The 18,497-nt window shown below is 36.4% G+C and overlaps 1 protein-coding gene across 6 annotated transcripts in view; it reads right to left on the reverse strand.

The window, feature by feature from the left end:
- Positions 1-6,404: 6,404 nt before the first annotated feature.
- Positions 6,405-18,497, reverse strand: part of LOC100890602 (E3 ubiquitin-protein ligase CBL-B-B) — a 36,366-nt gene continuing 24,273 nt past the window's right edge. For 2 of the 6 annotated variants that reach the window (XM_030978310.1, XM_030978308.1), the window contains 4 exons: positions 17,356-18,045; positions 14,603-14,719; positions 13,830-13,981; positions 6,405-7,089 (listed from right to left, as the gene is read on the reverse strand). In XM_030978310.1, the coding sequence (XP_030834170.1) occupies positions 6,769-7,089; positions 13,830-13,981; positions 14,603-14,719; positions 17,356-18,045 (1,280 nt within the window). In that variant the 3' untranslated portion in view covers positions 6,405-6,768. Of the gene's footprint in view, positions 7,090-10,989; positions 11,030-13,829; positions 13,982-14,602; positions 14,720-17,355; positions 18,046-18,497 lie in introns of all 6 variants that reach the window. The other 4 variants (XR_004062782.1, XM_030978309.1, XM_030978311.1 and 1 more) reach the window with 4 other exon arrangements.

Here is an 18,497-nt window from a genome sequence, read left to right on the forward strand (position 1 = left end):
ATGGCTGACTGAAAGTGAGAGTCTGATACTACTGATCACCATTAGTATCTTTGTTTGCGTCGTATAATTGTGTACAATATACTGGCACAACCTTCATTCTGTGTAAGATTATGTGTTTAGTTCAAGGAAATACTTCAAGGTTTTTTTGTGTGTGCAAATTTTATTACTTTTCATAGGCTTTGCAAATGTATTTAATTGTTAGGAATTATGTTTACCCTATTTCCCCTCTCTCTCTCTCTCTCTCTATAGCATACATCCCTTTTCCAGTATTTCAGGTTCTCCCTTTTTATTTCTCCTTCTCTTCCCTGCTCTCTTCTTCATATTGCCTCTCTCCATATCTCTTCATCCTTTTCATCTTTATCCTTCCTGAACCCCCTCTCTCACTATGAACATGACCGACAATGAGAGCGGACAAAATATACAGTTCCTCAGGTAGACAAAGGAACATCCCTTCACAGCTATTATGTAAAAAGGTGAATATGCATGTGACACCTGTTCTACACATTTTTACATAATAGCAGTAAGGGATGTTCCTTTGTCTACCTGAGGAACTGTATATTTTGTCCGCTCTCATTGTCAGTCATGTTCATAGTGTCTCTTTCTCTACCTCCCTCCCTAGGCATCTCCCCCCCCCCCCCATCCCTCCTTCTTCCCCTTTCCACTCCTCTTCTCCTTCCCACTCTCTCTCTCTCTCTCTCCCCCCCCCCCCCCCCCCCCTCTCTCTCTCTCTGTCTCTCTGTCTTTCTTTCCCCTCTCACTATCAGAAATACAAACTACAGGTAAGATCACTCTCAATGACAAACAGACCATAGGTTTTTTGCATTCTTACCACCAAATTTCATATATATACTTTATTTCTGGCTTAAAACAAATAAGTTTTTAGTACATTTTCGATCAAAGCTTTTTAAGAAATTATACACGACATATTCACATGTAGCAGTTTATACAATATACCACATAACAACCGTATGATTAATACAAGTCAATGAAAAATATTACCATTAAACAAATTAAATGTTGAAATCAATACATGTAACTTACATATCTGATATATTCATTTCATAAAAATACGAGACATTTTCCTGCTTCAATTATGCTGACTATATGCTTGCATATAATACATTTCTTAATTTGTATAATACAGTACATCATGTAAAAAATGTTCCTCAGCTAATTGTGACGAACAACAAAAATATTGACAATTTCACAATTGTATTATTTGCAATCCATGAAAGATAAGGAAAATAGGTAAATGTGCTTTCATAAATTTCATTTACATATACATCACAAAAATATCAGATGCAGTACTTTCATTTAAATCAAATTCTGACAAGCATTTATAAGTAAACCTGTGCAAATGCCATACCAAATATCAAGCCTCTATTTTTTCTAGCGAGCCTTTTACATAAAAACATAAACTACTACGAATATTTTAAATTTCTGCGCATGTTCGTATAGGTTCTAGCATCCTACGATTAAAAAAGTGTCTGATTTTGTTGCAATGCTTCACTTCCAAGAGCGTACATTATTGAGAGTCATTCTTAACCATTTGATCTGCTTTTTCTGTCAGTCAGGATCTGCAGTTTACACAGAGTCTATACAAGATATTACCAAAAAAATTGATACTCTTGGAGAAAGAACAAATATTTCAATAAATTATTCCTCAAATATTTTGCAAGAGCGGTATATGGTTTAAACTGCCCAACTTTTAAGGTGAAGAAATGCTTTTCATTTGTCTTAAAGCCCATCTGTACTAGTTTACAGGAGGGATTAGACCACCCTGCAAGGTCACTGACAGGTGGCTATCTCATCAAATCAGTTCTCAATTAACATAAGAAAAAGAGATTGATGGGAGATGACCAGCGGTCACCGATAAGGTATCGTTTGCTTTAAATAAAGACAGGTTCCTGGATTTTTAAAAGTTTTTTGTAACTATGGAACACTGCTTGGATCAGGATTATCAATGACAAAAGATCCCATTCATGACAATGTTACTCTTTAAATTCAATATAATCACTTTCAAGACAATTTCTTTCATTTTTAATTGTCATGATCATCATTAAAAAAAATGTTGAACATATCTTTTGTTAAAGAATCTACTGCATGTATACCCAAGTTACTAGGGTCAGTTGCAATTCTGCTCATTAAGGATGCTTACATCTATTCATATAGATTAACCTTAACATTTTACCAAGTACCCACTAAGACACCTTGGTAAACAGAATCAAATAAAATCAGATAAAATTACCTTGGGGCGATACATGGCTATACAAGGGTTTGAACCCACAACCTATTTATCTCTTGTCAAGGGTCCTAACCACTCGACCATGAAACATCTACATGTATACCTCAACTTCAAAGTCGCAACCATGCATGGAAAATATCTTTGGAAATTTAGGAGACGTGACAAGACCATAACAATGACAGGAAATTATTTCTTCATCCAGAATAAAAAAAATATTCAAAAATCATGAGATGATCGTTAAACAAGTAACATGATATCCATTGAAGCTTGTAGAGTAGCTTAGAAATAATTCCAGGCTCTCAAACAAATATTCTACATTCCAGGCTCCGAATACACTAGTCAATCACTGAACAAAAAAACAATTCTGTCTGGGCCCCATTTCACAAAACTTGTCATCAGTGACAAATGAAAATTTGTGTTATAAGCTACTGAAATCCTGGCTTCTGATTGGTTATCAGCAGATTTGTCACTGATTTTTGTCACTTGTCATTGAAAAAAGACTTCGTGAAACGGGTCCCTGGACTATCCTTCATCATCCTTCCACTGTTTTTTGTGGAAGGAATAAGACCTGTCGCTTTCATCACCTGGTATTGGTTTCCAAACCTATATCTTCACTCAAATTATTTCTACTCCTTTGCCTTTCAAATGCTATTAACTTCAAGTTTTTCTGTCATACATTTCTTCACATGTCTCCTTGATTGCATACTAAATGAAAGACTGAATTGTGCTGAAAAGCTTGCAGAATAGACCATCCAAGCACTCCATATGTATCATACAGTGTAGTCACCATAGATACATGTAATACAAAGGAATGGTGAGCCATGACTGCCAATGTCTGTAACAGACCAGGGGGTGTTTCACAAAGATCCTAATGGTTGAACTTATCTCTAAGTTGGACTTAAATATTATGGAGAGCCATTTGTTGTAGCCTTATAATGAAATATATTCAAAAGCAAAAAATCAAGTATTTTAGACTTTTCATAAATTCCAAATCAAGAACATGAAATCTCTCATGTAATAGAAAATATGAATGATTTGAATCAACATTTTATGCCTTTTACAATTACTTTTACAAAATATTTTCAAAGATGCTAACAGCTTTCCATAATTGTCCAACTTAGAGATTTTTCAACTTAGGATCTTTGTGAAACACCCCCCAGGCGCGTGATGATGATGATTCACCATGAGCAAGCAATACCTTCATTTTGTACATGGCATTTTGTTTATAGTAACATGGTGAAAGGCATTACAAACTTCAACATTTGGAAAAGTTGAGTCGATTTAAACTTTAAACAACGATATGCTAAATATTATAATTGGTCTAAATACATGAATGTAAAACTTAGTGTAAATGTGCTTCTGTTTAATACTCAAAAGCAACTTCAACATAAATACATAATCATGATTTCTTTTCCAGGATTTGCATGAAATATATACTTCTTTCAGATTCAATGCTTAATCAAACCTGTCTATAAAAATGATGCATTAAAATATTAAAAAATACAAATATAAATTGGATATTTATTTCTTAAAAGCAATATCAATTTTCTTATTTCATACACGATTAATATCTCATATGGTACAAAACGTATCAATACTTCTACTACACAAATAGACTTCAGCCCAGTGGTTTATTCAGTCAAGATACAAGTTGTATTTAAAGGAATAATCCTTGAAAAAAATAGAACAACTTCTGAAAGATGCTGCAAAAATAAAATAATCACAATCATATAATGCCAGGATGATTTTCTTCATCTTTTGGTATCAAACCTGATATTCTACAAACAATATTCAATCCTTTAAAAAAAAAAATGAAAGAGGGATACATAAAAACATGAGTTGATATCAAATATACCAGTAAATAAGCAAAAGTTTGCATTGGCTTTTACACAGAGACGGGGTCATTTTTTGTTTAAATCACGGTAAATTACTTCACACCATTGATACATTTTTAATTAAACACATTTACAACAACAAATTATGTAGAGCCAGAAGGAAATTAACTGCACTTTAAAAAATGACATGAATTCAGACAAGGCCCAAATCACACTTTTTTTTACTCTAAGCAGACGACTTGTTGGTGCATATCATTAAAAAAATACAGTACATTATTTAAATTAAAATGGCATCTGTTTGGAGCCAGAAGGGAATTTACTCATAAACTTTAAAACAGAGTTAAAGGTAAAGACCAGTTATGGTCATGCGATTGCATTGTGACAGAAACGTTGTGGAATCGATCAGAAAAGGTTGATCATCTAGTATCTAGCATCTGCAAGGTTCTTGAATCATCAAAATGATAAGAAATTTGGCCCATTCTTCGTAAAGTTACAAGCACTATACACAGAAAGATGTATATGGGACTACCCTATATCTCTCACAGACCATGAGAGAAACAAATTTACCAAATATATCAATTAGTAGGCGGTTTCCCGGCAAATTTTTATCATCATGTATTAGTCAAAACATATTCTTTCACATGATTGGTAATGAGAGCTTCCATTTCATTTTTTGAAATTGGGGCATTTCCAATACTGGTCTTTACCTTTAAAACAGAGTTAATGCCCTTTTGGCTCTAAACAAAAACCATGATGATATCATGAGCGTTGAAGCCTGATGACTGTCAAGCATTTGTAGACATAACAGTAGAGGGAAGTTTTGTTTTAAATTGCCCACTTGCATTGTTAACATGGTATATATTTCTCTGAGCAGATATTGAATTCTATGCAACCTGTTTTGGTCAATGTCCCTCTATGTTCAAACATAAAAATGTCAGTAAATGCAAAAGTACATATCTTTGACAGTAGGTAACTATTTTTTACAGTAAATATATGAACATACCATTTGAGGAAAGTTATACAAAAATACATATATTTAAGTCGCAACAAACTGCACTATTTCCCTAATATTCACAGTAACTTAAAAGAATATATGAATTATTAATCATTATGTATTTAATATATAAAACAGAAACAAATAACGTATATTAACATTGGAAGTAAAATGATCATTTATAATACATAAGTGTTCAATTAGCATCAGTGATTGGAGAGTTAGATGAATGCTTTTATCTGTTTTTGGTTGAAGTCTAATCGAGAGTCCAGCTCTCAATTGCAGTGCAGTGGCTCCATTTTTGATCAAGATAAAACAAAGGTCTGGGTAATGAGACTACTACGCCTACATAGCAAGATTAATACAAGATACATGTATGCTAAGCTACACGTATCATCTAAATATGTAGGTTGCCTCTGCTACCCAAACATAACAAATATAATGCTTTATTAGGTCACACCAAAACTGTTTTCAGTTTAATGTCAGTTTGTTTCTCTAATTTTTGAAATGCATATATTTCCGCATGCCTTTCTACCCTACAATGCATTCTTGGTTGGATAACGTCTCGATACCCATTCAATGTCGAGAAAGGAAGTTGAAACGCGTCAAATTTGACATTTTTAACATGTCAAAAAATTTCCCCGGCCTTTGCGTTATCAATACATTTTCATGGGAAACGCAGTGTGGCTTTATCGATGTCAGCTCGTTTCTCCGGTTTCAACATCAAAATGGAAACGCATTGGCGTGACGGTAACCTTCGCATAACATACATGATAACTAAAAAGCTAATCTCTCATTGTTTAACCTGGCTGAAGAGATGAGAGGAATAACAGTTATTCTTTGTAAGTTGGTTCGCGATAACCTTGGCAGACTATTCTATCAAGAGAGTTATAAAAAAAATCTCTTCCCTACAAATTTTCACTTGCTTCAACAGAAACTAAAATGAAAATAACAATAAAATCAGGAAATTTAGTGGATTTGAACTTTCTACAATCAATGGTTCAACCACAGTTTTCATACATCATAAGTACCTTTTTATAGCGAATAATTTGTAAGTGAACATTTCTAACAGTTGAAAAGCAGCAGTGTCAGGGTATACTAGATTTTAAAAGTGATTTTTACTGGCTCAAATAGTTTTTAACTATAATGATGACTATAACGATGTTCAATAATCACTAGCTCTACAAGGCTACTGTTTAGAGAGAGGGGGGGGGGGGTGCAGGAGGTGCCCCATGTGATGTGTCTTTTTTTTTCTGTCATTTTCCCCTTCCCCCTTTCCTTTTCTCTCCTTTCTTGCTCTTAATTTCTATTTTTTTCACAGTCTTTGTGGGGGGGGGGGGGGGGGCACGTGCCCCCTAGAGCTTTGCCACTTCTAATCACTTAGTATTAGATGGAAACCTTCAGTAGATTAAAGCCCTTTTCTATTGTTACCAAGTGCAAAGGGACATGTTGAAATACATGTACCTTTAGCAGACTAATTCCTAAGAAGAACTTACGATTCCTACTCTTGTTAGTAAGTTATTGTAAGTTCTTTGAGTATCCTGCGAGCCATGGGCACGTTATTTTTGGTGATGTCTACTGCCCTCACGACTTCCCCCCGTTGGAACCGTTCAGTAGATGATTGCCCTTTCTTACTATTACAAAGGTACGTGTTAAAATACATGTACCTTCAACAGACAGATTTCTTCCCCTTGTTAGTAAGTTATTGTAAGTTCTTTGAGGATTCTGCGAGCCATTGGCACATTATTTTTGGTGATGTCCAGGGCCTTGACGACCTCCTCCCGATGGAAACCTTCTTGCGTCAGGATTCTGATGATGGCTTCCATGCTGCCTGCGTTGGTGGCCGCCCCTGCTCCAGGCGGTAGAGGGGGACGGGGCGTTGACCGGGGGGTGTTTGATGGTGGTAGGTGAGGGGGATGGGCGGGCTGGTGAGGGCGGGGCTGGGCTGGAAGGGGAGGGGGAGGAACGGCGGGGGCTCCCTGAGCTCCCTGGGCCTGGGCGAGAGGAGGTGAAGTCTAGGGAGAAACAAAAGACAAAGGAAATATTGAAGGCTCATTGAATAACAAATTATATACCAATACAATCAATTGAAAATAAATATGAAGAGTAATACATGTATATTTGAACAACATTGAAAGAATAAGGATGACTGCACTCTAGGAATCCTTCCCCTTTTCCTGAATATGTACACAGATAAAATTTAAATTCCTGTCATTCATACATGGTATACAGATAACAACTAACTAAATCAATGATTTTTGAGTTTCTATTAACTCAAGAATGATAGGTGGACTGGTTGAATTAGGGCCTAAGTTGCCCAATACCTTTAGATGTAAGCTTTGACATGTCACATTTTTGAGAAACATAAATCAGGACAAATCAATTTTTAACATACTTCAAAAAAAAAATGCAAAACTTGGTAAGGGTATGAATAGTTTAGTTGTTAACAGTAACTGCATGATGATGCACGGTGGAGCATACACTATGAATATGACGGACAAAGAAAGCGGACAAAATATACAGTTCCTCAGGTAGATAAAGGAACATCCCTTCACTGCTATTACGTAAAAAGGTGAATATGCATGTGACACCTGTTCTACACATTTTTACATTATAGCAGTGAAGGGATGTTCCTTTGTCTACCTGAGGAACTGTATATTTTGTCCGCTTTCTTTGTCAGTCATGTTCATAATGAGATACAAGGAAACAGGATCAAAGGATTCAAAAGGCATTAACCAAACACAAATCATTGTACGATTAGCATCTCTCTTTCAGTTTCACACACACACCCTGTTTATTTAAATCATCTTTATATCCTTGTATGACAGAAGGAAACTGAGAAATGTGCTTATTTTTTTCTTCTACCAGTAAAAACCCAGTGGGTATACATTGAATACAATATCAGCAATCTGATATCTCTAGCATCATCTTCTTCTTCTTCCTTTCTTCTTCTTCTTCTTCTTCTTCTTCTTCTTCTTCTTCTTCTTCTTCTTCTTCTTCTTCTTCTTCTTCTTCTTCTTCTTCTTCTTCTTCTTCTTCTTCTTCTTCTTCTTCTTCTTCTTCTTCTTCTTCTTCTTCTTCTTCTTCTTCTTCTTCTTCTTCTTCTTCTTCTTCTTCTTCTTCTTCTTCTTCTTCTTCTTCTTCTTCTTCTTCTTCTTCTTCTTCTTCTTCTTCTTCTTCTTCTTCTTCTTCTTCTTCTTCTTCTTCTTCTTCTTCTTCTTCTTCTTCTTCTTCTTCTTCTTCTTCTTCTTCTTCTTCTTCTTCTTCTTCTTCTTCTTCTTCTTCTTCTTCTTCTTCTTCTTCTTCTTCTTCTTCTTCTGTAGAAGTACAGGCCACCCTATAGTTGATGGGTCTTCATACTTTTAAAGTTGTGCAGTGTTGTGAGAATTAATGAGAATTAGGCTCATTTTCTTTCAAACAGAAATGACACAAGTACACACTGCATTCAATATACAAGTAGTCTGACATCCTTTCTTATGTGTAGTATATTCCTAAAGCAACTCAATAAAGCAAGATTGTTAGATCATACAGCAATCGATACAAAGTGAGGGTAATCAAACAGAATTGTTAGTTCATTTGCATGCACGACAGTGACATCACATACATAAACATGTACATGAAAAAAATGTAGCCTTAGCATTCTGGTTTTGCCACCTTAAAGGGGAAGTCCCTCCTGATATTAAGTTAGTTTTAATAGAAGCAGAAAAGTGAGAGGAACAGGTCAGCGAAAGTTAAAGCAAATTATGATTACAAATAAGAAAGTTATGAATTTCCGAAGTTGCGATCTATCAAACATAAATTGGCAACACTGTGATGTATCTTGCGAGATAGTCTCTTGAATTTGCTCTGTACAGAAAATGTCATAAACTTTAATTTTCTTTGTTACTGATGAAAGATTAGATTTGTTTCATACAGGGGTTGCATAAACCATTTTTGCCATAACCATATTAAGGATGAATGTATGATTGACAATTTTCCTAAAGGAAAATAAAATGTTTGAAGTTTTTTTTAGAACAGGGCAAATGGGAGGGGATGTCGTAAAATACGTCAATGGGTTGCCAATTTATGTTTGATTGACCGCACCTTAAAAAATTAATAACTTTCTTATTTTTAATCGGAATTTTCTCAAACTTTCACTGACCTGTTCCTCTTATTATTCTGCTTCTATTAAAACCAACTTAATATCAGGATGGACTTCCCCTCTTCAACCTGATACGCAGACACAAGATGGTAAACTGTCTCAAAACACTACAGTCACAAAACTTAGTGACAAATCATTAAGTATACCAGAAGGCTAATTCATTTAGGGAGTAAATACATAGCTGTATAGACAGACTCATTGGTCTGTTTGTAAGAAGTGCAATGCACTCAAAATTCATCTCATTTAATTTTGCAGCAGTATTTTTTTCAATGTCTTTTTGCTTTTAGATGCAGTTTAGTTCCTTGAGTCTCCATAGCCTTTGATTTGTAAAGAACGAAACCATTTTGTATTTGAAGAAAGAAGGATAAACAATGATGATTGAGTCACAATGGTTTAAGTTTCAAAGACCAAACGATCAGAAAGTATGAATAATGACCACGATAGACATGCAAGTACATTAACCCTCATATACAATGTATATGCACAGCTTTCAAGAAAGTTGACCTTCAACATTTTGACTCAATGAATGACCATACATTATCTTGTCATGAAACAGAAACTTATGACGCAGCTAGTTATGTGACATTAAGGTACATTTATGTAATTAAAGGCTCGGCAACACATGCAAACTACCTACAACAACCAGATACGAAACAAACACAATACTCTGAAGCATAATGACAATCAAGAAAGAAGGGATAGCAGGTTCTGCATAACACAGAGCGGCTTGGTTATGACGATTTCACAAGATCACAGGTTAAGACAAGATATTCATGGGTAGGTGGGAACTATGTGGGTATCTACTACTACAACAAGACATGGCACCATGGATCTCTGCATTTTTAACAAGTGTTCTGCTGGAATAACTATGGAGAGGGGGGGGGTATAAAAGTCTTTTGTGTAAAGCTATCAGATACTTGAAAGTTTGATACAAATAGTATATCAAGGAGAGAATAATGTCCATGATGTAGTTTCTTCCTTTGCATTTTGTTACAACAAAAGGTTTTGCCAGGATGAGTAAACTGATAAAAATGACTACATGCCTATGCCACAAGAATGTCCCCAAATCACATATTTATTAACCCTATCCTGGGCAAACATTATTATTATATTATTATTTTGGCAAAAATAAAAATAGGTGTAAGGGGTCGAAGTAAATGTTTTTTAATAAAAACCGAGGGAAACACAAAACTTTGCCATTGTGGACAGGTGGTCTACATGTATATAGACAGGTTCTTCGATGCATGTTTTCTTTTGGAAAGGGGGGTAATATACTGTAGGTCACCGCTTTGGACCGGTGGCCTTTACACAGAGGTGGCTATTAAGACAGGCTTGCATACACTTTTTTGTATGTCGTGTCAAGCTCTTCAATTTTTACAAATCTAAGAAGAAGAACAAATTAGCCCATGATGAATTATCCTCTTTTTCAAAATGGTGACAAATTTTATGGTTTCATTGCATTAAAAAGTTCACATTTTTATAACAGAGCACACCTAGGAAGGTCAGGAGGGGGGAAGGGGTCAGAGGTGGGGGAGAGTGGGGTCACCAGGGGTTAAAGATGATTCCAGAACCTTGCAGTACACACCAATACTTATATGCTGATGATCAACCTTTTCTGATCGATTCAACAACGTTTCTGTCACAATGCAATCGCATGACCAGAACTGGTCTTTATCATATAGAACAAAGCATACCAGGAAGGTCAGGAGAGGGGGAAGGGGTCAAAGGTGGGGGAGAGGGGGGTCACCAGGGGTCAAGGACACAAATATCTTACCACTTGAAACAGAAATAGGCCAGGAAGATGGATTAGAGATCTGAACGTGACGTGGCGTGCATGATAATAAAGGATGATTATACAGCATGGTTAGTACATGTACTAGAAATCAAGAATACAATATGGTTAAATAATACTGAAAAATTCTGAACCAGGAAAAATGGGATGAACAGGGCCGGCGTGATCAGGGGGACGTTTCACAAAACTTGTCATCAGTGACAAATGACAATTTGTGTTATCAGCTACTGAAATCCTTGCTTCTGATTGGTTATCAGCAGATTTGTCACTGATATTTGTAATTTGTCATTGAAAAAAAGGCTTTGTGAAACGGGCCCCAGGACTGGTTTGAACTGAGATGTCAGCATGAGAAGTACAGAAGCTTAAACGTGCAGCGAAAAGGAGACTTGTTCAACTCGCTGAGACGCCTTATTATCAAAGGCCACGATAGCGACTTGTTAAAAGTCGCTAAGTCTTCTCGCATTCTCAACTTAAATAAGACACCACGGCAAGTCAAAGCAACTCGCCTTCTCGACTTAAACAAGGTCCTTTAGCAAGTTAAACAAGTTGCCTTCTTGCTACACAGTTACGCAACCGTAGGAAAGCTATACAAATTTGAAAAGTTTGACAAAGTTTCTATAATTCCAAGGTATTAGACGAACCCTGTTCATTGTTTTATCTATCATGACAACAACAAAAAAATGAGTGCATCATTCTATGTCAAAACAATTACACAGTGTGTCAAAAAAAATGAAACTCTTGCCCTAATTCACCCAATTGTTCATATTCATCCTAATTTGGTACACTGTGTACTTGTGAGCTGCTATAAAGCAAGTACAATGCAACAAAGTCTTCAATATGTTCAATTATTACATGGGAATCAACTAAAAATACCCCCAAAATACATCATGCTTGGGTAATAGCCCCTGCTTAAGTACTAGTCAATAATCTTTATATTGATTTTGTAAGTTGAAAAGGAATTTGCAATTTAATTTTCAAATCATGCATACAAAATAGTGGTCAGAGATTATTAGTAACTGAATTCTTTCTCTTGATTATATTCATTATATATTGATTAATAATTGAACGCCTATAGCTTTTCAATTGCATATTTTGTCCCCCCCCCCCCCCCCCCTTTGGAATATAAACTCTTGCATAATTTAAAAAAATGAGTAATACCTTCAACATTAGTACAAGATAAACAACAATATATGTATTATGTATAAATAGGATTATTCAACAATAAAGCATGCATTTATGTAGGACTCATGTAAATGTTTATATATATGACACTAAATATTCACACAAAGAACATGTCCAGCTATCCAACAATATGAAGTAACAGAAAAGATTTTAGGAGAATGAAAAAAATCTGAGATCAACAATAGATCATCCCGAAAAAGAAAGGACTACGGTACTTTGAGATTGAAGAGATGAAGTCTAGCTTTTGAAGGTGATTAAGTGATCAAATATGCTATTTTACGAGGTACAGTCAAACATGTCTATAGAGACCGCCAAAAGGAAGAACAAAATTGGTCTTTATAGACAGGTTCCTTTAGTGCATGTTTCAATGAGAAACCATTTTCAAGGGAAACAAAAATGTGGTCTTTGTAGACAGATTCCTTTAGTGCATGTTTCAATGAGAAACCATTTTCAAGGGAAACAAAAATGTGGTCTTTGTAGACAGATTCCTTTAGTGCATGTTTCAATGAGAAACCATTTTCAAGGGAAACAAAAATGTGGTCTTTGTAGACAGGTTCCTTTAGTGCATGTTTCGATGAGAAACCATTTTCAAGGGAAACAAAAATGTGGTCTTTGTAGACAGGTTCCTTTAGTGCATGTTTCGATGAGATACCATTTTCAAGGGAAACAAAAATGTGGTCTTTGTAGACAGGTTCCTTTAGTGCATGTTTCGATGAGAAACCATTTTCAAGGGAAACAAAAATGTGGTCTTTGTAGACAGGTTCCTTTAGTGCATGTTTCGATGAGATACCATTTTCAAGGGAAACAAAAATGTGGTCTTTGTAGACAGGTTCCTTTAGTGCATGTTTCGATGAGAAACCATTTTCAAGGGAAACAAAAATGTGGTCTTTGTAGACAGGTTCCTTTAGTGCATGTTTCGATGAGATACCATTTTCAAGGGAAACAAAAAATGTGGTCTTTATGTAAATGGATGAAGGCTAACTTGATGAAAAATCAAGTCTTGGTTAGCTAAGAGAGTTAGAATCAATTGCAAATACTTTCATGAATTCAAAGCCAATTACATGATTTTTAACATTTGTTGTCTTCAACATCATTTTATAGGAATATGTAAAAAAAATAAAAATAAATAAAGAAGAAAAGAAGTTATTAATTATGTACATATAATGGAGTAAATTCCAAGATGTGAAATTCTGCGAAAAAGGAGAAATGGGGCTTTTTAGTGGTCTGGTCTGTCACTCACACTTGGACTAATATGCCATTTCTGTTATGTAATCAAATTGCCTCATTACAAATTATTTCATTCAACTTTTACAAATAATTGTTTCAAAATGCTAATTGCATACATTCCGTATTGTTGGGTGGGACAAACCATAGTGTTTGTCCTACCTAGCAACAACTAATGAAAGCAATGGCATTCCGACTATTGAAATACAATTATTCATCACAGATGAATGAAATAATTTGTAACAAGACACTTGACAAAGATTTTTGCATTATATTTGATAACATTTGTGAAAATGGTCTACCACCCATGTTGAGTTAGCTTTGGTGCAGAGTTCGCAAGATGCCAAGTACAATTTTAATCCAGGTGCATATTTACATACAGTCTCTATACCAAGTATCTGGACTATTCCACTCACCTGCGGGGATGTTCTGTTGATTGGCGGAGGGACTGCATTGCTTGATGCTTGATTAGCATTGTAGCTTATACCCTTAGGGAATAATGGATTCTGCTGCTGAATAACAGGTGAAGCGGGCGGAAGTTCATAGCCCTCTGGAGCCTCTCTCATAACTGAAATATCAAATAAAATTGAAAAAGTAATACAAGAAGATTATTTTCTATATTATTAAGTATCAAACTTCAATTGATGACATATATTTAACAAGCAACAAGCGTATTTTATTTTTAAAGAGGATGCACTTGACAAGGGCCATGTGGCCTTTTGACAAATTTCTCATTTATCTCATCTTATATTACCTAATTTAGTTAATTCATTATATCATAGATGTTAAGTTAATTATATTATAAGAAAAGTTTTCACAAGAGGAATCTTGAGTGCGCAATGCACACCGGGGTACATAACATCATTTTATAGGTCAAAGACTACCATCGTCCTATAAAAATATCCTTCTCCTCCTCCTCCTACTTCTTTTTCTTCTTCTCCTTATTGTTATCATTTTCATCATCTTTATCATCATCAACACAAGTAGTAGTAGTAGTGGTAGTGGTAGTGGTGGTGGTGGTGGTCGTAGTGGTGGCAGTACATGTAGTTTAGTAGTGGTAGTAGTAGTGGTAGTAGTAGGAGTAGCAGTAGGAGTAGCAGTATCAGCAGCAGTAGAAGCAGTAGCAGCGGCAGTAGCAGCAGTAGTAGTAGTATCATCATCATCATCATCATCATCGTTATAATCTTACCTTGTGCTTTGGCCTGTTGTTGTTGATGGACATGATGTGAGTGAGGAGGGGGTAGAGGCGGGGGGTCATTCACGCTCCGAGGAGGGGGAGGCCATTCGTACTGGACAGCGTCATCATCTAGTTGATGAAATAAGAACAAAAGAGGAAGTTAATTAGTTTTACATGTAATCTCAAACTTGCTAAAGAGTGATTATGTGTAATGCGTCCAGTACAAGATGGTGTTTAATCATTTATTTCATCCAATAATGAAATCTTTTGATATGACCATCGGCTTATAATAATAATAATAATAGGCATTTCTATAGCCCCTTCTATCAAGATAATTCTATTCCGAGGCGCATATATTATTACCCCGGCTTTATCCTAGCTGCCGTTTATACAGTGCTCCAGCTTTTCAAGTAATTAATTCCTGCCAGGTACCCATTACATCATCTGGGTTGAGTGTGGCAAATGTAGATCAATGTCTTACCAAAGGACATTAGTGCCGCGGCGGGACTCGAACAAAGGACGTTGTGATCAACAGTCCGGCAACGTATCCACTCGACCAGGACACCTCTATTGGTTATTTTGAACATCACCAGCATTATGAAAGAGCCATATCAAGATATTTTTTGTTTCATTTTTTAATGAAATGAATAAATAAAAAAAAAATTTGGCATGGCTTGTCAGAGCATTAGTCTTCAAGGTCACTGATAAAAAGTTCTATGCGGCTCCAAAATTTTTTTTTTTTAAATTTGTGTACAAGTATGAGGTGTCATGGTCTAGTGGACCCGTCACCAGACACTGGATCACATGGTTCTCAGTTCAAGTACCGCCGCGGCATTAATGTCATTTACTTTTTGTGGCGGTTTATGCGCCATATCTGACTGATGAATGCAACGAAGCGCATACTATCAGCACAGGGCATTTCCTGTGAAACCATGATAAACTGTACCTACACAATGTACATTTTCAAAATACCAGTTAATGCTTGTTCAGATCTGATGCCGTAAAGTGCCTCAAAAAAGCCACTACATAATGGCACCTGTACAACACAAGAAAAGACTTGCACGTATTCACAGAGCTCTGTATTTGTTACTGTACATGTATATCGAAACCAAAAGACATGAACAAAACCATGCAGATAAATCATTATGTCCCACAGAACCTTAAACCAACTACAACCAAATTACAGAGACCCAATGAATTGTATGTTTTCACAAGTTTTTCAGACAAAACTAAAAAAAGTTACAGACCCAACTGACAGAAAAAGTGAAATCATGTGATCAAAATTTTTTGTTATCTTGAAAATTCTTTTTTATAAACACTAGTTTCACTAATTTGAACCGTACCTTTAAACTTTCAAGAAAGGGGCAATAGAGACCTCATCATTGCTTTCTCACAGTCTTGTCTTTTCCCTATATTTTGTATGATTCCCCAGGTTGACTACATGTGGGTCTGTGACTTTCATTCAGTTCCTCTAAACAGTAATTCTGTATTACTTAACAATGGCATGCAATCACATTCAAACAATGGTTGATCAAAACACTTCAAATAATTTTCAAAAGAAAATGAAACTGAACATGCAGCTCTAGATTACATGCGAGTCCAGATCATATACAGTATCATGCACATCCATGTCATATGGTATAATATACATGATCTCTTGTTTCTCTGTGATATAGTAACCCTTTAGTTGTTGATATTGTTATTATTTTATTAACAGTTTATGATTCAGACACACAAATATCGAACATGTCTTAAACCTTCGTGAAACGACATTACACACATTACCATGATATACACAAAGCGAGTATACAGTGTAAGCATGGGAATATATATCAATGATCGATGAAACAAATCTGAATAAATACGAGAAGTCTCCATGCAATTCATCGGAACAAAAAAAAAAGATATGGTGAAGTGAGGAAGCAGTGAGGTTGGCCTTGATGAGGCTAACTTGAGACAAGAAGAAGTGGAGGGAGGGTCGTCAAGGCACGAAAGTCAGAAACCCCTCCTAAGAGGGAAAATGCTAACTTTAATAAATGATGATAATGATGATCATGACATATGCATGCTATTTATGAATATTTAAAAAGAAAAGCAAAGAAATTCATTGTGTTAGAGTTAGTTTTGTAATAGTTATGTTTGCTTGTACAGTCAAACCTATCTATAGCGACCGCCCAAGACAAACACAAAAAGTGGTCTTTGTAGACAGGTGGTCACTAAAGCAGGTTTGCTAGTATTGTGATTATTTGTTTTCTTTGCAGTGAGAGGATGGTTTTGCTTTTGAAAGATAAAATGACTGGAAAGCAACAAATCAAGAAAATCAGATACATGTATACATCGTGCTAGCATGCAGATATGGTTATGAAAGATAGATGGAGAGAGAGATAGAGACAGAGAAAGAGAGAGATAGGTAGACAAAGAGATAGAAAGACTGACAGAGAGAGACAGAGAGACAAAAAAAGAGAGAGGTAGAGACAGATAGAGACAGAGACAGACAGAGAAAGACAGAGACAGAGAGAGAAAGAAAGAGATAGAAAGCAAGAGACGGAGATATTGAACTTTATTTAGTTGTGTGATTATTATATGTTGTGATTGCTGTATCAAGTTAAAAGGATTAAGATATGATAATTGCATTTTAAAGACAATTTTTTTTCCATGGAGCAAAGAGGACGAGCAACAAAAAATAAATAAATAAGAAAAGCTTTGCATAAAATGCTAGCATGAAGGGATGGAAAGAGGAGATAGACAGAGAGATAGGTAGATACCATGTGAGCCTGTAGAAGCTTGAGGAGTGATGTTTAAGTAGATAGTGTCCTGATCACCCCCACCACCTGCAGCGCCATTACCAGCGTGACCCGAGTGCATGATAAGAGGTGATAGCCCATGACCTTTGACCTGACCCCCGCCGGCGGTCTCAAGACCCCCCATGGGGCCAGAGCAGAAGGATTGTGAAGAGATGGGCGGTGGCAAAGCTTGACAAAACTGAGAAGTAAGATCCAAGTTAGAGGATGAAGGGGAAGAATTGGAGGAGTCGTTGTGGAGAAGGTGTGGTTGGTTTTGGTATATGGGGTTATTTGAGTGGTCCCCGGTGGTGGTAGCACCCATTAGAGAGCTCAGAAAAGAATCTATGTGAAAATCACCCGTAGCGCCGGCCGCCTCTCCGACGTTGTTGCTCGCGGCGAAGGCGGAGAACATCAGCGCTGCGTTGGCGTCGGTCGTCTCGCTGATGGAGCGTCGGAAGGGGTTACCGGGGCGGTTCGAAGCGGTTGCGGCGTGCTGGCGGAGGCGTTCCATGGCCTCGGTGTTGTAGAGGAGGTTGGCGGGGTTCTCAGCGCCGGTGGTGTAAGGCGTGGCGGGCGCCGTGACGGAGCCTGACTCGTGCGATGATGAACCAGTGGTGGTGGTATGGGAATGCAGAAGGGGGCTCTCATCAAATGCTTGCTGATTGAGAGCAGCTGTCAAATGAAATGTTAGAAAGGGAATGTTTTGAGAACGAGCGCAAAGAAGAGACAGGATGCAAACCCTATTTCCTCCATTTTATTCCCATTTATTTGCTTATACCATTCATTCTCTCTTTTTTATTTTGTTTGAAGTCATTTTCAGAAAGGAGAGGATATTTTTAATGCACAAAGCTGGCAATTTTACATATTTAATTTCTTGCAGTTCAGAAACAGGCTTACTCAAGAGCATCCATAAACAAATGAAACACCCTAGGAAACGGTTGGCTTCCACTGCAGCTTTTATACAAATTATCAGCATGAATTCAAACTTTTTCATTTTTTTTGGTAAAACAAGTATTAGAAGAATTTTTTTTCCATTTTTCCTCTCTTAACAAAAGTTTGCAAGGATTGCTCCAAACAGAAATTTGCTTATCTGCAGAATTTACAAATTTGCGCATTTTAGGTCA

Source organism: Strongylocentrotus purpuratus, unplaced genomic scaffold (genome assembly GCF_000002235.5).
Source record: "Strongylocentrotus purpuratus isolate Spur 01 unplaced genomic scaffold, Spur_5.0 spur5_scaffold_1, whole genome shotgun sequence".
Lineage (NCBI taxonomy): Eukaryota > Metazoa > Echinodermata > Echinoidea > Camarodonta > Strongylocentrotidae > Strongylocentrotus > Strongylocentrotus purpuratus.